Source organism: Haliaeetus albicilla, chromosome 10, assembly GCF_947461875.1.
Source record: "Haliaeetus albicilla chromosome 10, bHalAlb1.1, whole genome shotgun sequence".
Classification (NCBI taxonomy): Eukaryota; Metazoa; Chordata; class Aves; order Accipitriformes; family Accipitridae; genus Haliaeetus; species Haliaeetus albicilla.
In genome coordinates this window covers 36,588,108-36,610,182 of record NC_091492.1, presented here as the reverse complement: position 1 = coordinate 36,610,182, position 22,075 = coordinate 36,588,108, and the positions used below count along the sequence as shown (strand labels likewise).

Here is a 22,075-nt window from a genome sequence, read left to right as displayed (position 1 = left end):
GACTGGAGTATATACCTTCTAGGGCAAGCTGACTTTTAAGAACACCAAACAGAAGCTGCAGATGTGGCTTTTGTTGTCTTATGCAGTGGTTATCTGCATGGTGGCAGCTGCAAATGGGGGATTAGCTGAGGAAGAAAGCGGGAGGGAGGGAGCAAGCTGCAGCTCCTGGTCTTGATTTCTAAACTTCCAAGTAGCCTTGAACCCTTCCTCCCTCTGAGGGTTACTTCTGAGTAAGGAGAGCTCCTGGGTGGTGCCTCCTGAATGTGAACAGAGTAGCTATTCACACAGAGCTCTTTAGAAAGCTGGTTTGGTGAACTTTCTGATGTTACCTTAAATTACCTCTGATGTCTGTCTCCTGATGCTAATAGAGAAGAGATTTAAAAAGAACAGAGTATAGTGTAATTTCAGTTATGTTTGCACTCAGTTACTTATCTTAGAATTTGCCAAATTTGGCAGAGTGCAGCAGTTCTCTTAATACTGTGCATCTGGGTTTAGCCGAATAAAACGTAGGGTTTTGTTCACCGAGCTAGCACTGCACAATTTGTGTCCAACTTGACCAGTTCTGAATTTACTGCAGGCCCTGGTCCTGCAATACGCTTCTCCTGAAGGGACCCTCTCCTTGGCGCAGAGCCCTGCCGAGTTCAGCGGGGTGCTGCAGCAGCGCGGCAGCTCGCACAGCCGAGGTATTTTGGTATTTTGCACCCCAGCTCTAGAGCAGCGTTGTAGAGCGAACTGTTAAAGCCGCCTTCATGTCCCACAAAGAGCCTTGCAGAGCTCAATAAATCCCCCCCTTTTTTTTCTTTTTTTTTTTTTTTTTTCCCTCTCCTTTTCTCCTCGTAAGAGGGAGAGAACGAGATCCACCCTGCTGCGGCAGATCCGTCCCTGCTGCGGGAGGGACAGTCCGTGCTGCGCCCCGGCCGGCGGTGGCTCGGGCTGCCCCGAGGAGCCGGCGCTCCCCGGCCCTGGCCTCGGCCCCGGCCGCAGCTCCGGCGGGCGCCGCGGGGCCGCGCTGGCTGCGCGCCCCTGTCTCCCCGCAGCGCTACCTTAAGGGGCCGGTTGACATCAGCCGAGTGGGCTGGGCGGTGTGGGTGGGATTTCCTGTGCTGGAGGTCAGCTGCTCGCCGTCCCTCTCCCGTCCCTCCTAGCCGCCCGGGTCCCGCTCTCCCCGCGCCGGAGGGTCCCCGCATCCTCCCGGCTCCCTCCTCTCGGGTTGGATTTACATAGTGATGTGTAAACTACAGGATGCCCAGCAGCACTGGAAAGAGGTTTAAACCTACTAAATACATCCCTGTCTCCACAGCAGCTGCCTTATTAGTGGGTTCGACTACTTTATTTTTTGTTTTCACGTAAGTACCGCTCTGGCGGAGGGGGACCCGGGCTGGGGCCGCCCGGCCCGGCGGGGGGAGGCGGCTGGGCTTGACAGCTCCTCCAGGCCCTGCCGCTGCTGGTCCCGCTCCCTGCCTGCCTCCTGCTATCCCTTCCCGGCTTTGGTTTGCAGAGGCTTCTTAGCTCTCCGTACCGTAAAACGTGCCTGACGGTCAGATCCACCATTTCATGGCACGTAAGCCCCGTCGGACTCCTGCAGCTGCCGGCTGGGTACATCAACGGTGCCAGTTAACCGCGGCCCCCCTCTCCCCGGGCTGTGCGAGCGGGGCTGGTGTACGGGAGAGGAACGCATCTCCAGGCACAGCCGCCCCGGTGCCGAGAGGCGTGAATCCAGCCTGTGCTTTATCTGGCCAGAGTCTCTCCTGCTTCGGGAGGGAGAGCTGGCCTTTTCCGTGAATCTCGGGTGTTTCGGGGTTTATCCGGCAGAGCCTTCTGAAGTGGTGGAAGGAGTCCTATTCTAAGCGTTACGGATTCTACATATTTTTATATAACTGTCCCTAAAAGCCTGAGGATCTAATGAACACATTTAGATTTGCCTGCAGGAGGGAGGGGGAAACTTTTTTTTCCCTCCCTGTTTCCTCTTCTCTCGTTCCCTTCTCCCTTAAATGCAAAATTGAGCTCTGGCGGTCGGCTTGCACATCTCCTGTAGTTACATTAATATGTGAGTGGTGTAGTGCTTTAGCTTTCTGTTTCCTCTCCCTTTATATAAACTTGAGTTATGTCGATCGCTAACCCTTCCGATGCTGGGGTAACGGCAGCTTCCCTGCAGAGGCGTTGTCGGTATTTCGAGAGAGATGCTACAAAACTGGGCTCTGAAATGAGCTTGTGACTAAGCTGCTTTTTGGGAAGGTGAAAAGGTTGCTGTTGGAGATTAAGATTTATTGTTTCACTTATTTTGAAACTGGTTTCCTTGGTTTGCCATTGCTAATTTTTAACTGAGCTCAGTGAAGCTGTTAGAAGCAGAAGGCTATGTAACAGTGGGAATATGTGTCTATGTCTATCTTTCTTGGTTTGGCTGTGATATGATTCTCGATGTTTCAAAACGCTCATTACTGGTGTGGTAATCTTAATGCAGGATTTCAGAATAAAATGCAAATGTTGTTTTGTCTAACAGTTTCTTTAATCGGAACAGGTTTTGACACTGAGTTATGCTCTTGACAATGTGACGTGATTTCTCGTTGCTTGTTTTTAATGCATTTGATATGAAGTACTGGTAAATCCTTTCAGGATATTATACTCTTTCAAGAACTGGTACAAGCCCCAAGAACTGGTACAGGTATAAGCCTATCATTCATCATTTGGGCATCTAATTATAGTTTGGCGCTCGCGGGCAAACGCAAGACAGAAGTTGGCTTCTGTAATGAACTTGGTTGACATTGGTGTTGTGAATATTTTCTAAGTGGTTTCATGGTCAAAAAAAGGGGTCTTAATGCCAGTGCTTATTTGTCCTGCATCTTGAGAAATGGATGTATGCAAAGGTTGTTTTGGAAGCTGTATGTTTGTTTTCACATGATACTTCCAACGCAGAGCTACAAATTGCTTAGTGATCGAAGACTTTCCTGGTAACACAGTTGTTGTTGAAACATCCTTTTTGGCAGCAGGACATCAACTGAGATGTTCGTTTTAGAATTTGTTACTGTACGGAAGCAGCAATTGGCTTTAGTCTATTACCGAATCTCAGACTTAACTCTGCTCCCTCTGTTATCAGTGAATAATTACATGCAAAATGAAGTATTTTTAGGATCTCTCCATATTGTAACTTGGCCTGTGCATCTTGAAGTGTTAGTAAATTTTTTGAGGACTGTCTCAGACATACGTTCTCTGCTGCTGCCAAGTCTTGTGCGTAATAAAAGTAACACATAATTGAGCAACTGTTGTCAGGCAGTATCTGAAGTCCTGTCCATTCAAAAATACTCAGATAAATTTGTATGGAATTGCTGTTGGTTTTGATCCAGAGCAGTTTTAGTAAAATCTATCTTTGTCTTGGAATCAAAGCAAGTAGTATGCATGAGATTAGTGTCTTTGTGTGGTGGTGGGGTTTTTTTGCCCTTTCCTGAGCCTCTCCAGTTTTTATCTTTTTCCATAGACAGTGTTTTGTGTCCTGAAGATCTTTTTGTTGTGATATATTATTCAAGGCTGAGAGAGACCTGAATTTTCAGGGTTGTTGATTTGCACAACTCTTTTGATGTTAGGTAGATGTCTCATATGCAGCAGTTGAGACACTGGCCTAAAATTGCTTTCAGGAGTGTTATTGATACAATCCCTGCTTGCTTGTCATAGCACAAGAACTTTATCAGATGAAGATTTATATTTGTGTTTATTAATTCCTTATTTATGTCATTAAGCTCTGTGCTATGTCTGTTAATGAACTAACCTGTACATAAATACATGAAACTGATGGTGGATGGGACTCGGATATCAAATTTTGGGTGCAGATTAGCTCAGTGGGATATCAGGGACTTGAACAACTTCAGTGCAGTGGAACTGAATAATGAAGGTTAATATATGCGGAAAAATTGAATAATAACTCTTTTTTAATCCACTTACTGAATAGAAAAATTAATCCTTCTAGGGCACTGGAAACATTTCTGACTAACATGTATGAAAAACAGAGGCTCTGACTCGGCTTTCTCCCTAGACGTGTTTGTGGGCTCAAGCCACGTGTTATGAGTGTCTTCTGCTAGATGAAAAGCTCTTTGAACTTTAAGGCCAGGGTTAGCTTTTTAGTAGTGTAGTCTTTATTTTTTAGCTTTTGCCCAAACACCTTTGCTGAACAGCAGCATATAAAGAGTGTTTGAAATACACAGTATCCACTAGTAGTTCATGGTGGTATTGATCAGTGGTACTCTTAATTTGGGAAAATTCTGTTATAGATTCTCCTTTATTCTTTTTCCTCAGCTAACTATTTAGGTTTCACTGTGTCGCTGTTATATTCCTTCTGGTTTTATGAGGAGGAACTAAACTATTTAGCTGTCAAAATTACTGCCTAGAAAGGCAACTAAATATTGCAGTTGTATTATTGCAGGCTTTTAGCACTCCATGTGTGTTCCTTTAATAATAAATACAAGCATGTGAGTAGGTGGTCTAATTTGTCACAGTAGGAGAGTAAACAAGCATTAACTCCAGGCATTATGAAGGAATCTATCAATAATGTTATATATAACGATTAGGTTAATCTACTTATATGAACAAATCGGATAGCATAATGAAGGAAGATGTAATTCTTCTTAACATTGCAAGAATCCAGAGTGATTCAGTTGTAGCAGACCTGAAATTACTTCTATCAAACCTTTTTTCTTCATATTTCTCATAAGGCCTTTTGTTAGAGATAGCAATTTAACTTATTTCAGTGAAGTCTGGGCTCTTATGCCTTTGACTACTGACTGCTATGATGCAAAGCTTAGTGTGTTTACTCAAAGAACCTGAGTTTTGAGAACTTCCCACCTTATTTTAGGTTGCGTAACTTCAGTATTAGTAGAGAATGCGGCTTAATTGTCAGTAAGCATAATGCTGTAAAGCATAACGTCACCCAATGAACTATTACGGTTGGACTCGATGATCATAAAGGTCTTTTCCAGGTCAACCTAACATGACTTTATGGTTATTCTGGAGCTAATAGTTCTCTTCACGTGTTTAAATTGTGCTACTTAATTTAGTTTTTAGTGCTGAGAACCTCTGAGTTAGTTTAGCAGCTGCAATGCCTGTATCTATAGATTACATAGCAAGCTAAAAGCATAAGGCTTTAAGGAAAAACGGTGGCTCATTTTAGTAAGGAGAAAAAAAGCTCTTCATTCCCTCACTGAATATTGTAGACTAGAAATTTCTGATAAAATACCCATTTTCAGACTACGTTTTCTGTAGGATGCAGTCACTTGAGCATCTTTGAAATATAGCAGAAACACGTAATTCATAACAAAGGTCCAGGTGCCACTACTTCTTTGATATAATGGTAGTAACGCTGCTGTATATTACTCGCTTAAATGGGATAATAAAATGGGTAATTTTCTAGGTGAAGTGAAAGCACAAGTAAGGTGAAAATTCATTCAGTCATTACTGAAAATGAGACTTCAACTTTGTTCTTAGAAGTCATAATGGGTGGTAATCAAAGGTATATGCCACAGACATATGCAGTTGGCACTTTTAATGCAGTCTGTGACACACGGGAATTTAATATCAATAACCTTCAGGAAACAACTGAGGAGTGATAAATTGGTGTAGAGGAGCAAATGAAGTTGAAGTCACCATAGGGATGGAAAGAAAATAGCAAAATAGCTTATACTCTTGCTATTCAGATGGTAGAAGGAGGAAGAATGGAAGGTAGACTGTACTCAGTAGCAGGGCTGGTGGATTTACCTTAGCAAGAAGAAAAACTCGTCTTCATTCATGAATGTTTAAAAACATTTTTGGTATTCCCCCCACATTTGTATATCATGTTACTGTTTTTCATGAACTGGAAAGACTCAGCATTTCTGCAATGGCTTAAACATACAGGTTAGCTGTGTATGAATTCAGATACACTTATATTATGATAAATGCACTTCTTAAATCATCAGCACTTCCCCTGTCGTCCGTGTCGTGTCCCCCCCCCAATTATCTGATACTGCATTGGAATAGCCCTAAAATATGTAATAGCATTTTAAAGTTCAAAACTATAGTAACCATTCTGGATGATAGTTAATGGAAATATAATTATATGTGTACCTAAAATTCTTGAACTATCTGTTATATCTCATCCTCCCACGACTTGTATATGTTCATAGATCTAAAAAGGGGAAAGCATCGTCTGCTTTTTTGACTTGGGTTTGTTTAGTCACCAGCAAAGGTCAAGCTAGTAGAAGATCATCTTTGCTTTAGTGAATTTGATTTGTATCCAAAGATGTTTTTCTTACCTAAAGTATTTTAAGGGCTTCAGTGAACTCCAGTTCCAGATGTTCAGATGTTCACTTCTGCCATTTCAGTGTTCTGATTTCAGTTAGAACAAATGATAAAATGTGATTTAGAATGTATATTACAGATGTTATAGAGCTTCATCTGTAACGTAGGTGCATTTTATACCAGCCTAGAGGAAATAGAACCGGATGCTAATAAGTAGATGCACAAAAAAAGGAAATAAAGATAAAATCGTAGCTCAGATTGTTTAATCTTAATATGGTGCTGGATGGCATGAATTCTGCCTTGGAGTGTGAACTTGCATCCCTCTTATGGTTTGGCCTCTGTCTAATAACTTGCTGAAGGCTGCTTGTGGATTTGGGTGTAGCTCTGGTGGCAGTTGCTTGCGATGTATAATGCCAGAAGTTCAAGGTTTACTGTGGTGTGTATGCAAGCACATGGAAACATTGCCACTCTGCTTATCCACTTCCCCTGGTACTAACTGAACGGTCATACCAGACATCCTTGTAATTCCGAAACCTTTGCAACATAAAGCTCATCCTCCTTGTCTGTTTCTAGCCATTCTAAGGGTTCATTTGATAATGGTAATGCTAATTGTGAAAAAGAACAAATTCCCCCTTCTTGAACTTTCTTTATAAACCATACTTCACTACTTGGAGTATTAACGTATTGCTGATTTTTTTATTTTTTTTTTTTTTCCTTCCCACATGCCAAATCAAGAAATTGCTGGAACTGGTAGGGAGCAGCTTCACAAAGTATACATTCACTGACAGTCATGCAGATCACGCTATATAGAGGAAAAAGGGTGTGCAAAAAAGTGTGCATCAGTTTAATCAGGTGAATTTCAAAACTGACTTCACAAATGATTTCAAGCAGTGCAGTTTAGCCTCCTGAGATACCTTAACATTTTCCATCTTAATGTATCTTTAATGGCAGGTTTTCCCTGTCCACTCTACTTGTGATCCAGAAAAGGTAAGGTGTGCCAGGTTGACCTGAGTCATCTCAGTTGTCATGTCTGTCAGCTCCTGAAAAATATTTATTCTTGTTATGACAAAGAAATGTCCTTTTAAGCTGTGGCAATTTCATCTCGGTATATAATTTTTGTAAAGCGAATCTAGACAAACTTGTCATACAAGATAAAAAGGCAATCTCAACAGGAAAATCCATTTAACTGAAGTGTGAAATTTTTTTTTTTTTTTTTTTTTTTTTAATGCTGGAAGAGAGTTCAGTTTTATTGCTTTTAACTAGTTGATTCTATCATCTTTGCTTCCAAGGGGATCAGCAAAGTTGGCAATACAGAACACTTCTGAAAGCTATTAAAATTCATTCCTTTAGAAAAAAACCCCAGTGTTTATTATCAACAGGAATATTTTTTCTTCCTGTAGTTTGGGAGAGGGAAAAGGAAAATCATCTTTGTTGATGGTATTAAATAGCTAGACATCTTCAGCTGTGGGATGCTCTGCTGGTTTTGGCTGGGACAGAGTTAATTTTCTTCATAGTAGCTAGTATGGGACTATGTTTTGGATTTGTGCTGAAAACAGTGTTGATAATTCAGGGATGTTTTCGCTATTGCTGAGCAGTGCTCACACAGAGCCAAAGCCTCTTCTGCTTCTCACCCCACCCCACCAGCGAGTAGGCTGGGGGGGCACAAGAAGTTGGGAGGGGACACAGCCGGGACAGCTGACCCCAGCTGACCCAAGGGATATTCCAGACCATATGACGTCATGCTCAGCATATAAAGCTGGGGGAAGAAGAAGGAAGGGGGGACGTTTGGCGTGATGGCATTTGTCTCTTCCCAAGTCACCGTTACGTGTGATGGAGCCCTGCTTTCCTGGAGATGGCTGAACACCTGCCTGCCCATGGGAAGTGGGAGATGAATTCCTTGTTTTGCTTTGCTTGCTTGCATAGCTTTTGCTTTACCTATTAAACTGTCTCAGCCCATGAGTTTTCTCACTTTTACCCTTCTGATTGTCTCCCCCATCCCACTGTGAGGGAGGTGAGTGAGCGGCTGTGTGGGGCTTGGTTGCCAGCTGGGGTTAAACCACAACAGATGCACAGCTATCTGCATGTAGCCATCACAGTGGCCTTTCAATGCTCACTGTAGATCTAGTTTTAAAGGCAGAAGAGCTAATGCAATGAAAGTTATTCCTGTAGTTGGGCCATCCACAGCTGTCGTCAGCGTGTGATTTATATCGGTAGCAACCTCCTTTCTATTTTTCTTAATGAGCAGAGATTAAGGATGTATGGAAATAGGAATGAGAGAGTGTCTCAATTAGATCAGGGTGGGTCTCTCAGCCTTTTGTGCATGAATATAAAAGCAATTTTTCTATTTTTGTATAAAGTCCTTTTCAAGATGCTAATTTAAATACTGTCCATGTTTGTCTGAGAATGCCACACGTGTCTCCTTTTATAAATAGAAGCAATCTCTACAAAATTGTTCAAATGACATGGGAACTCAACTGGTTTGTTAGTCATGTAAATTAAGGGATGCTACTGTTCAAAGCACAAATAAAACTTAAATTGAGAGACAGATACATGTGGTGACCTTGGAGGTCTGATTTTTGAGGTTCATTACCTGGGACAGTTGTTAATTAATTATACACTTAACATTTTTGTGTTAACAACTTACTCTGTTACTAGGTGCTTCTTAACTGAAATCAACTGTAGCACCCTGTGGCATAGGGATCTATGTGGGACCTGTGAAAGATGACCTGAGACAGGTTTTCTGTTCTTAATTTACTTAGTGTATAAGCTACAAGGAAACTTTTCAAGGCTTACAAGGGGAAACCATGAGTTTTGTTTAGCTTGCATTGGAAGATGTCTGGAATACAGTAATAAGGTGGTATAAGCCAATTTAGAGCATGAAATAGATGCATACTGGAGTGGGGAGACCTATCTTAAAAGCTCAGTCAGTGCTACACTTGTGTAACCAGCGCAAAAGTGGAACACTGATTTACTGTCCTTGATTTGAGCCAGTAGATACAAGACTTCTTTCTTACTAATCCAAGAGTAACGTTCAATTTGGCTGCACTGTTACAGAGCTACTATTAGTTGATCATTTGTCAGTGGGAGCCGCTAATGAAATTGAAAGGAAGAGGCATGCGGGTTGAAACAGTAATACTGCAGTTTTTAATGAAAATTCTGTATTATCCTTTTGCAAAGAATGCCATAGATTGGAAAAATGTAGTCAGCCTAGATCTTACTTTACTGTAAGAGAGGTGGTTTTGGGGATCCTTGCTTGGTGATTACAATAATTAATTCAAATGAGTACACCACAGCATAGTGTATACTACATAAATCTTCAGCCAGTAATCTGTATCCAGAAAGAGGATTTAATTAGTCACTGATTGTTCGTATGCAATTACTAATGCAATTTAGCTAGACTTGCTTCAAAGCTGTCCAAAATGCCTAAAGTTCTGAGCTTTAAACCTATTATGCAGACAGTAGTGGGTACTTGCCTCTTTGTTTTTCTCAGGATTAATATTATGGAATAAACTGTACAGTAATCCATACTTAGATATTGCAGTGGTTACCATGGTTTTCTGCTCGTGAAAGTGTAAACGCAGAATTTGTGGACTTCAAATGTGAACTCCTTACGAAATATCTGTACTCTATTGCTGTGTGTTAAGATCATCCAGTAACAAAGGACAGTGGAGCCAGGTGCAGAAAAAAGACCTCTTGAATTTTAGATCTAAACACCAAAGCAGCTGTTTCCAGCATACATGTGCACCATTTTGTTATGTACTTTAACATTGTGTGAAGTCACATAATTAGGAAATGCTGCCCTTTGTGCAAGAGGACAACAAGCTCTGTGGAGCAAGGCAGGCAATATGAAGATGGGAATACATGAAATACAGATTGTTGTCAAGCCACATATAAAATGATGTCATTATTTTTTGATGAAGGGAGGCGTTCATAGAGGCTGACTACTCAGTAATTCCAATGGAAATAAGGTTTGTATGTGCCGCTTTGAAATGACTACTCTCCAGAAGACCCCTATACGCACTCAGACCAAACTAATCACAGAATATTCTTAAATGAACAAATTACTTTTTAAGTTGGAGCCTAACAAAGCAAACTTGAAACTGCTTAAATATATAAGGGCTTTCATAAGTAAAGTCAGAGAAAGCCTTACTCTCCCAGGATTCTTAAAACTAAATTGGCATTTACATTAGCTCTCTTTCATGTCTTCAGGGAAATAATCCAATGTAATATCTGTATCAACACAATTTAAGTACAGTGCTGGGAATAAGGAAAGCTTGGACATTTCTATAAACAAGCATCACTTTAATTTAAACTTGCGTCAATCACAGAAATGCTTCAAAATGGAAAGGTTCAGCTTAAAACTTTTCTGCTTATTCTGATTCCAGTCAGCTGGGAGAGGCAGGTATTTTCTTATGGAAAAAACACTTCCTTTCCCCCATTTCAGCCAGTTCAGTTTCAAAAGTTATTTGGGATTATTTTCATTGTGTATAACCTCCCTTTCAATTTTTTTTCTCATGAGTTAGATCTCATTTTGCATGTTTAGTTTTCTCTGAAGATTAATGTTTGCCCTAGCAATAAGACTCTCCAGATGTGTTATAATCTAATAACACTGAGCACCAGTGGTTAACCCTTGTCTGCTGTCAGCAGCTTGCTGAACCACCTCCCAGCATTTGATTGCGTAGTTTCTTGGCTCCAAGTGTCAGGAGTCATTAGTTGTGTAAGTGGGCATGCTCTCCCTCCATGGGGTTTGTGTCCAGCATTGGGCTCAGGAACCATTGCCCAGAGACTTCCCCCTGGAACCACACTGTTAACTTGGCTTCTCCTCCAACATCCCAAGGCACAACGGTGGAACAGGGACTTGGGGATGGATGTCTGTATGATCATCTTCATGTGGTCAAACCTGTGACTTTGACCAGTAACTCTAGGTTCCCCTCTCCCCTCCGTTTTAAATTATCTTCTCATTTCTCCCTTGTATGGTGCATAAGTCTCACATCTATCTTTTCTGTTTGAAGATCTTGCTGCAACCCTTGCCTTAATCACCTGGCCACATGGAAGCAAATTACTTTTCTAACGAGTCACTCCTTGAATGTACGTTGAGGTTTGTGGTTCAAGTTGGCAATCCAGGTTCATTTTCAGGGGTTGTACAGACATTAGCTCTGTCCTTGTACTTTACATCTGTGGCTCACGAAGATCACTAGGATGGTGTTGGGATTTAGCCAGCAGGACTCATTTCCATTGGGCATTATGTGGCATTTACCCCTGATGTTGCCTCAGTTAAAAATTATTAGCAAGACCCCAAAAGCATGAACTCTTTCCTGTATATGTGCATTTCTGGTTAAAGAATCTTGTCTCCTTTCTTAACTACTATCTAGGTGACAACTGGAATTCCCCATTCTCACAGATTTATTGGATGAGAAATGTTATTCTGGTCCCTACCTCCAAATCAATTCTGTGTTGCCTGTCTTCAGTTATAACTTCTGCAGCTGGCCTTGATCCACGTTAAATGCTTAAAACTGTTTGAGAAGTGTGCGGAAGCTAGTGAAAACTGCTACAGGTAGAGCCATAACAGTGAACAGGACATGCATGCTAACCCTGTTATAGTTATATATCAGTTTTATAATGTAGTTATAATTTAGTATCCTAATTCACAGGTTCATTACTTCTCATCATATACTTTAACTCTTTTTACACTGTGTGCTAATTACTCTGCAAAGAACCAAGTACAAGCTTGTGTAGTAATGTAGCTCTAAAGAAAGATTTCATACTATATGCATTTTAAAATAACATTGTACAAAGCAACAGCCTCTCTATATAGTTTTTAACTTGGTCAGTGCACAAGTAGGCTGTCTTTGCACATACCGCATTCTTTGTAAATGGCTAACAAACCTTTGTGGCAAAAACAATAAAAGCATCGACAGGCACTGGAATTTTTCTTCAAATGACCAAGTTTGATAATTCTGTAGGAAGAGGTATATAAAATGTCCGTTTCCTGATACATAGTGCGAGTCAAACAGAAGGAGATACGAAACCACTAAATCTGATAAAGTAACTTCCAATTCATGTACGGAAGTTGTGGCATCTGCAGCAGCAAAGGAGATTAATATTTGCCACAGAAATTTCAACGTGTAAAGACAATACAAGATTAAAATAACAGAACTTCCTGGGTGTGGCCATTAAATCAATGTGTTGGGGTTTTTTTAAATTGCTGAACAAAATTTCTAGTCCATGTCCAGATGCAGAACAGTATCAGCAAATAAACTGGAAGGACCACCTCAGCTCCTCTCAGTAGAGCTCTGCTGAGAACATACCCTCATCTTACATAATATATCCATTTTGAAAGTTAAATTTTTAAATAAAAGCCTGTCTATATGAGCAATGCTCTCAAGAAGCTGGGGGATAGTGGAGGAGGACAAGCTGACACAGTTTTGTTTATAATAGTAAAAGGGTTGGTTCCTTGAAATGGGATGGTTCTGGTCATGTTATCTTTGTGTATTTTCAGAATATGGCATTTGACAGATAGATTGCAATGATAATAAGATACAAAGTCTTACATGTGACATTGAATTTGCTCCTGATCATGATGATAAACAGTGTTTTCAACAGGTTGGGAAACATCTGCTTTCCTTCTCTAATGCTTGAGCTGAAGAAGACTAGATAGAACACAGCATAGTGATCTTTTGTTTCACATTTGGGCCCTTTCTGGTAGGAAGCTTTGAGCATGGTCATAAGCCTTCGTGGGACCCTTCCTGACTTATGTAGGATGATGTGTGATTCCCATCTGGGAGTTGCCCAGGAGATGCCATTACTCAGTCAGAGGGCAAGGCCGTGGAAGACACAGACCTGTGAAAATGCTCAGCTGTGTATATGTAGGTACAGATGTTTAAAAATTATTTTTGGTTAGTACTATTAATAGGGCCACCTAGTACCTGGGCTAAGGTCTTAATCCTGCAAAAAGCTTTCTGTACTCTCTCTGGCAAGTCACTTAATCCATTTTCTGCATTAAGTGCAAGATTTTATCTGTGGCTGTTTCTTACACTCGTAGTTAGCTGGGGCAAAACTGCCACTCCCTATGTTGAAGTCTCTGTCCCTTCTGGTCTCCAGCAGCATTAGTTGTGAATTAGGTTGTCAGTGCTATCATCCCTGTTCCTCAGAGAGGGGAACTGAGGCAGAGAGGCACAGTACAACTGGAGTATTGGTGTTTAGGAAGTTTCGCACATATGTGCTAACTCCAGGCTAATGTCCTGTGAGGCCAAAACTCAATGGAGATCATTCTTTCAGAAGAGGCTTCTGAAGATACGGTTTATTCTAGAGTTTCTTCTCCATCTAACGTCAGTTTGGGCCATCCTCAAATGCAAGGGAATGTCATGCAGCAAGACTGTTTTGGATTTTTTAACACTTAAATCTGCATGACTCTATGAATATGGAGATACATGTACTAAAGCTTCATTGTCTGTCTTTAAAAGTTTAACAGTAACATTGTAGTCTTTAAACTTTTATTTGTATGTCATTCCACAACGGCTAACTACTTTTGCCAAATAATTTTTCTTGCATTGTGTTACAATGGCCAGTGAGATAGAGCTAAACATGATATCTGTGGTTCAAGAACTGAAAAATTAATGATTCGTTCTCTAGCCTGCTGTGTTTGATTTGTAATTCATATCTGATAAAATAGAAATGCACTTCTGAGCCAGTTATCTTCTCCCCCTTTACCAGCTAGGTGGGTTTTTTTAATTCTTCCCTTGGTGGATGTTGGGGGGTTGTGAATTTTGGGCCCTAGAGTGCTCCTGAAGAAGGTGGTTGCCACACCCACATTTTCTTAACCTATCATTTCTTTCAGACTTTTTATCCTTTGTAGTATCTGGTCTCAGGACTTGCATTGACCCTGAACTGCAGAGCTGCTGTAGCAAACCGGTGCCATGGCCCTTGACTTTTAGCATAACCTGAGTGTGTGATTCACCCTTTCAGAGGCACTTGACAGCAGAAGGAAATGGAGAAGTACAGGATTTTTGAAGTGTCATAAGCAACTACTTATAGCCACTCTCCATCTCAGAGAGAGACACGGGTCTTGACTAAGCACTAATGCCTTTACACAGTACATCCCTCACTTCCTTTGTAACTTCTGAGTGGTCTTTACAGTCACTCTGGGTCTGTCTGGGCTATCTGGATCCCTCTTGTCTTGACTCTTATGCTGGGGTTTTTTTCTCAGTTCTGTCTCTCACTTGACAGGTGACCTCCAGATCAGTCTGTTCAGGTGGATAAGGCTTTTCGCCCAATACACACACATAGGGTGATCCACTGCTTGTTTACCTTCTTCTGAAATGCCAGAATAGAGAAAAGGGATTCAGGGTTATGAGGTGCAATTCAAAATCTAATCCCATCTGTTGAGTTGGCATGGCTTTTATGGGTTGATGCAATGATTTTTCTGTATGGAAACTGTAAGTGCTCTCAGTTGGTCACTGTCTTTATTGTGACTTACATTTGGTATCCTCTCCAAAGAGGCTGACCAACATTTCTATCTCCTTCCCCACTAAGAAGTTCTGTATTCTTAGTCTGTGAATTTATTTGATGCAGAAAAGTAAGTAGAGTTGGATCTGGTCAACAGGGAAAGAGATGTCTAGCAATTTGCCAGTTGTGTTGTCCTCTTCTGAACACAAGAGAGCCCTGTTTAGTGGAGTGATGCATTGGATCCTGCTTTTTTGTGATGAATATGCTTTATGCTTTTGTTTTCACCTTTCAGACTGGAGTTCTTTATTTGTGTTGCTTCAACTGCTTTGGAAATGAGGAAAAGCTATTTTGAGTGTAATATCCACTTGCCATTAAAAAAGTGTCTCTTCTTGCCAGGTTTCTTCATGGTTCCCCTAGAAATACTTTTTTGTTGGGCTGAGTCTGCCATTGTGTATGTTGTGATATGTCTCCAAAACAGAGTACTATGCATGCATGATGGGTGGATGCCTGCATGTCTGATGAAGGATTGATTCCCCTGGGCATGCAAGTCCTGCTAACTCTTCAGTCAGAAAACTTAAGGTTTTAATATACATTCCGTCTTTTAGTCTCAGTTTGGCCTCTTCTTTTGGTAGATGTTTCTTTGGAGCAAGGAACGATGTACTGTGTTGGGGTTTTTTGTTTTGTTTTTTTTAATAAAAAAGAGTTTACACTTATATTGAGATAGTTAAACAGTCTGCATCTAATTCAGACTTGTCCCCTTAGTTCCCTTCTCACTCTTTCTTACCAAGCCTGCTTAAATAACTTGATGGAGCTGTATAAGAATTACACAGATGGGATGAGGCCCATCTGAAGCTAGAACCTGATTCTGATCTCCTGACATGCCAATTAAAATCTCACTGCAAAGTGATTATTCCTAGGTATTCAAGTGACCGCGTGCCTTGGAGGGCTGTTGGTCCTCCTGGCTGATTGTGTTATTTCAGCTGCCTCTATCATCCTGCATGTCCTGGTCCGTATCCTTCTGAAAGAGGACTGTCTGCTGCCCAAGGACAAGATCCTGTTCCATAACTTAGACGTGATGAGCTTTTCAACAGAAAAAACCATAACATTCTTCAACTTCCTCTTGGAAATGATGGAATCATTTTGGTTAAAGCCTTAAAGTGGGACAAATATTTTCCCTGAGGGGGAGAGCTATCAGAAAGACTGCAGTCCAAGAGTTAATTTGGCAAAGTGATTCAGAATGGAAAATATCATGCAACATTGCTATATACCTGTGTACTCTCAATGCCATCAACAGATATCTGAACACGCTCCCACCATCTTTTCCAGTGGCTGCTAGTCTTTACATGCTTCTCTTCCCTCCTCGGTTTTCACATTGGACTTCCTAATTTTCAGGAAGTACTGAGCCTACCCTCTAAAAGTCAGTCCTCTTAAATCTGCGTCTTCTGTAGAGGGACAGTCTTAAAAAGGTCTTGTTTGCTCTTTGTTTTTCTGAGTTCAGAAAACAGTGATTCAAACTAAATTATCTCTTTTACAAGACACTTCAGACAATTTACCAGTCTGTCCTCCAGGATGGAAAGACAGGAGAGTATAAGATACTACTATTGTGAATTAATCTTGCAATAAGCAGAGATTTCTTTCATTTTCCTCCCATCTTAATGTTTAGACAAAGGAAATGTATCTAAGGAAGAAGTTGCAGAGTGGTAAGTGATGTTCTGATTTCCCATGGCAGTAACACATAAGGAGTTTTGTTTTCTCCAGGAATATAAAAACATTTAACTATCACTTCACTGACTTTACCTGTGATATTTTGAAGGCTGTTGGAGGGAAGGTACATCATGGGAGGCGTTGACTAACTCACTGCTGATTTTTACTCTGTGCTGTAGTAGCCTTGTCTGGGTCCATGTTCAGAAAGCAGAAACCTGTCAAAAGTCAATAGTTTTACACTGAATTTCCAACTTATTATTAGTAGTTTTCTACATGCAGATTAGCTTTCTTTTTGTGCTTATTTAACTGTATCTTGGAAATAGCCTCCTAAAAATATAATCAATAAATGAGCATAGGAGGGCTGCTGCACTAGGCACACTTAAAATACAGTCACGTATTTGAAATCTTAAAATTCTTTATTCAAACTAAAGAAAATAGAAAGGAAAAAAAAATCAGCATCCCTAAGGGGAAAGTACTCCACATTCAGGTCTCTTGTCATGGCCCATTTTCTTTAGAAATATAAAAAACGTTAAAACTATGTGTTCTAGAGCTACAGCTAGTCCAGTGTTCTTTGTCATTCTCCCACAATGTGACAATAATCCAAAAAGCACGCTTTCATGCAGATACTACGAGGTTTTAGGTGCATTATATTATAAATGTGTATTTAGAAATAACGTGCCAATCTCCATTTTTGGATGAGCCTTAAAAGAAGATTCAGGCACAATAAAACAGACTTGTGTAGTGACAGTTCAACATCTCACTTCACTTGCCATGTATGATCACCCTATCAAGAACTGCATCCTGCTGCGATGACAGTTTGCTGGAAACTCTCCACAGATTCATTGGAAGTTGGCTGAGCCCCAGCTCCACAAATTAGTGGTCAGAAGAGACTGTAGGGCACGAGTCTATCCAATTTGTAGTGTTGATTTGATGCTTTTTTTAATTAACACTTTAAAAAGTGTGTCAGCAGAGTGCCAAAAAGACAAGAAATGATCAGCTAAAACATTTTATTGCAGCATATGATGCTGTTCCATATTATCATGGGAATGTGGCACTTAGATATGGCAATTTTTTTTTTTTTTTTTTTTACTTTTGTTCATTTTATGCTCAACAGCAATTTTAAATATTCTAAATAGTCTTCAACAAATTCTGGGGGTTTGCCCTTGTTTCTTTTTTTTGTTTGTTTTGTTTTTCCTCAAATCCTTATCTCTTTTCCCTGAATTCTCTTAAAGTCCAGTATCTTAATGAATTTAAAGCCAACAAGTTGAAATTTTTTTCCCCTTTAAAATTTTTTTTTTTCTGTAAGACTGCTGTCTGTGCAGTGTCTCTAGCTTAAAGAGGTGATTGGCAACAATTATGTAAGGAAGTACAACAGTCCATAGTCCTTTGCAGATCCTGCAAGTACAGTCAGGATTAATAAAATCTGGCTGGCTGATTTTTGATGAAATCATCTTTCTCCTTTTTTTGTTTTTAAGCATAATTTTTTCTCTTTTTTTTTAAACTGCTGCTTCCTCAGTGCTTTGTGTGAGACTTGTCACTACATCTATTCCTTCAGTATTGCATTGCAAGGGTAGTGAATGTCAGGATGAGAGTTTGAAAGATCAGAGCTAGTGATGACAGCAGCTTTAAACGCACCGTTGCTTATGTTTCATGTTGTAATGTTTCCTATAGAGTTGCCAGTTTATGGCTTCAGATTTTGGAAATACTCTGGGCAGGTAGATTGTGCCAGGTGCTGGAACCATCAATATAAAGCAGGCTTGCTGTGTGAGGACTTCATACTGCTTACAGCCCTGCATAGAGCAGGTTGGGCGAATTCCCATTCAAGACTCTCCCTTTCCCCTACCTTACCGGGTTGACCTTGGTCGGCTACCAGACGCCCACCCAGCCACTCTCACGCTCTTCCCCTTCAGCAGCACAGGGGAGAAAATAAGATGAAAAAGCTTGTGGCTTGAGATAAAGACAGGGAGATCACTTATCAGTTACCATCATGGACAAAGCAGACTCAACCTGGGGAAAATTAATTCAATTTGTTGCTAATTGAAATAGATTTGGATGGTGAGAAAGACAAAAACTAAACACCTTCCCCCCAATACCCTGGGTTTTTGCAAGCTTAGCTTCATGCCTTCATTCTCAAGTTCTTTACCTCGTCCTGCCCGCTGAGCAGCGCAGAGGGGATGGGGAATGGGGGGTTGTGGTCAGTCCATGACGGTCCCTCTCTGTCACTCCTTCCTCACACGTTTGCTCCAGTGTGGGCTCTCCGTGGGCTACAGTTCCTGTCAGGAGACCTGCTCCACACAGGCTCAGTGGTGGGGCTGTTGGAACCGGCTGGAACCGGCTGTGTCTGGTGTGGGGCAGCCCCGGCCTCTCCTCACAGAGTCAGCCCCTGCAGCCCCACTGCCAGAACCTTGGCATGTAAACCCAAACCCTCCAAAAATAAAAATTTCTGCATAGATGTTCTAGAAGTTCTACATTTATGTGAATCTTTACACACAGGAGAAGGAGACTGTGACAAAGCAATGATAGTGACAGCAACAAAAAAAAGCCCTTTTGACCTTCATCATCCCCAGCGGCAGCACCAAGGTCAGTCAGACAAGTTGGGAGGAAAATGAATTTTGTTAATTTTTTCTGCATATGAACTACTTGTTTTTTAGTAGCTCTTAACAAACACTCTTCAGGAAAATTATCTAGTGCGAGAGTGCAGCGACGGCTCACTGTGATTTACGAAATTCCTCAGAATTTCCATTGTGATTCTGTGAATCATGTTAATGTGGCTTCTTCAGATGTGACTCAAGTATCTTCCATTTGCATGGCTTACTTAATAGCTTCTCTGTCATGGTCTGGGGGGTTGTTGGAGTCGAAGCTGGGAGTTTATTCGGGCGCAAGACTCAAACGTACACCAGTTCTTGTGTGTCTGCAAGCTGCTGGTGAAGACGAGCTTGCTGGTGGAAAGGCTGCCACTGCACCGGCTGTAAACTGTCCACCCCCATAAGGGCTGGCTGCAGGTATTACTACTTAACCTCAAAAGTCAACTGCATTAATTCTGACTGGCTGTTTAAAAGCCTTGTCACTCATTAACCTCATAGAAAATTCGATGTTTTCTTTTGCTTTTAACGCTTGTTGAATGCTGTTTTTTGGTTACAGGGCTGAGATGTTCAGAACAAACTTTGCAGAGAATATCTGCCTATCCTCTGGGGGCGAGAAAAGGTTTAAAGGTGTGGAGCCTGCATACACTATCATGCATGTAGTAGAGGAACAAAATATGAAACATTTACCACAGTTTTCCAGGGATATGTTTGGGTAACTTTGGCAGCTGTACCCTATTATTGGAGAGGAGAGTACACAGGAAGGTACAAGCAGGAGTAATAATCTTCTGTCAATGTCAGTAAAAGTGACTAGGTCAAAAGCTCTGTGAAAAATGGAGTTTCCAGAGCAGAAATACCAAAGCTTCAGCCTAGTTCACATTTTTTTCTTTTCCTACCCTGAAGCACTCCATCATAATTACCTTTATTCTTTGTGGGGGGGTTGACCCTGGCTGGACGCCAGGTGCCCACAAAAGCTGTTCTATCACTCCTCTTCCTCAGCTGGACGGGGGAGAGAAAATACAACAAAAGGCTCGTGGGTCGAGATAAGGACAGGGAGAGATCAGTCACCAGTTACCATCATGGGCAAAACAGACTCAACTTAGGGAAATTAGTTTAATTTATTACCAATCAAATCAGAGTAGGATAATGAAAAAATAAAACCAAATCTTAAGAACACCTTCCCCCCACCCCTCCCTTCTTCCTCAGCTTAACTTTACTCCTGATTTTCTCCACCTCCTCCCCCCCGAGCGGCACAGGGGGATGGGGAGTGGGAGTTGCAGTCAGTTCATCACATGTTGTTTCTCCCACTCCTTCCTCCTCAGGGGCAGGACTCCTCACACTCTTCCCCTGCTCCAGCGTGGGGTCCTTCCCCCTCTATGAACTTCTCCAACGTGGGTCCTTCCCACAGGTTGCAGTCCTTCAGGCACAGACTGCTCCAGCGTGGGTCCCCCATGGGGTCACAAGTCCTGCCAGAAAACCTGCTCCAGCGTGAGCTTCCCACGGGGTCACAGCCTCCTTCGGGCATCCCCCTGCTCCGGCGTGGGGTCCTCCCCGGGCTGCAGGTGGATATCTGCTCCACTGTTAACCTCCCTGGACTGCAGGGGGACAGCCTGCGTCACCATGGTCTTCCCCATGGGCTGCAGGGGAATCTCTGCTCTGGCGCCTGGAGCACCTCCTCCCCCTCCTCCTTATTCACTGACCTTGAAGTCTGCAGAGTTGTTCCTCTCACATATTCTCACTCCTCTCCCTGGCTGCTGTTCTGCCACAGGTTTTTTTTCCCCTTCTTAAGTATGTTATCCCAGAGGCGCTACCACTGTCGCTGATGGGCTTGGCCTTGGCCAGCAGCAGGTCCATCTTGGAGCCAGCTGGCATTGGCTCTACTGGACATAGGGGAAGCTTCTAGCATCTTCTCACAGAAGCCACCCCTGTAGCCCCCCCACTACAAAACCCTTGCCATGCAAACCCTATATACTTATACTACACCTGTCAAGAGATGACACTGTTATGCACTAAACTCGGTAGGTGTGACAGCAGTGTGTTTCGCCCTGCCAGAATGGAGGTGGCATGTGTCCATCTTACAGTACTTGCCCTGGTCTGCTAGCATTTTTTTTTTCCTAATCTAGAGATAATGCCAAACAGTAATATTTGCCAATAAATGCCAAACTGTTTCCCTTTGGCTAATCTTCCCGGTAATGTACTTATAAATTATTTCTGTGTTCCTTGTACAGATGTATGAGCATGTCTTCTTGGCACTGTTTTTGCCTGATGCCAAGAGATCTGGTGAGACTGCCCAGAGCCATCTGATCTGAATGGCGTGGGCAGGGTTAGGTATCAGTAGAGAAACTTGGCTGTAAAACTGATGGTATGCATGTAGGCACAGGCTGAACATTCACTGTGAATAGCTGATCCTTGCTTGTGGTGAGCTCACTGTGATATCAAGAAAGAGCAAGCATTGGACAGAGAAAGAAATTGCCAGGCTTTTTCTGAACATCTATTTAGTGATCATTATTCAGCTGTTTTTCAGTGTCAAAGGTGTGCAGAGGTAAGCAGATACTACCTATTGGTCCTAAGCCCTGCAGGGTTTACCTTCACTCACTAGTACATTTTTAAACCTGACAAGTGCCTATAGCCAGGTTCACCTTACGTGCATAAATACCTGCTGAAAGTACCTACTTCTTCACAAACATTATATCATTCAGGAAACTAGACAAAGTCTGTTATGGCATTTTGGAACATTTTTACTGTTTTTAGCCTAGCTTCCTAAAGAAATGAGACTTAACTATGGTCATTCATCTGTCCATTCCTTCCATTCTGAACTTTTAAATCCATTACCCATTTCTATCAAGTTCAATAAGGGCACTGAAATCTTTAAGATGTTGAAAGGAATTTGGTGCCTGAGCATGGGAAAGAAACCATGAATTATTACCCTGTTGAGGGAATAGCTTTCATGTGAACTCAACAGTTACATCTGGACAGAGCTCCAAGTTTGCCGTCCTCATTGGAAACCTGTTCAGCCAGGTCTCAGGAATGATTTCCCTTGTTTGCCTACTAGGGGAGCATGAAGGGAAACTGGAGGAAGAGTT

General features: G+C 41.7%; 1 protein-coding gene across 6 annotated transcripts in view; it reads left to right on the top strand.

Annotated features, from left to right (window-relative positions):
• The first annotated feature begins 1,096 nt into the window (after positions 1-1,096).
• ZDHHC8 (zinc finger DHHC-type palmitoyltransferase 8) overlaps positions 1,097-22,075 on the top strand; it is a 130,048-nt gene continuing 109,069 nt past the window's right edge. For 3 of the 6 annotated variants that reach the window (XR_011326647.1, XR_011326646.1, XM_069794990.1), the window contains exon 1: positions 1,097-1,346. Coding sequence is in view for 1 of the 6 variants with exons in the window: in XM_069794990.1 (XP_069651091.1) it covers positions 1,243-1,346 (104 nt within the window). In the remaining 5 variants the exon portion in view is untranslated. The remainder of the gene's footprint in view (positions 1,347-22,075) is intronic. The other 3 variants (XM_069794991.1, XM_069794992.1, XM_069794993.1) reach the window with 2 other exon arrangements.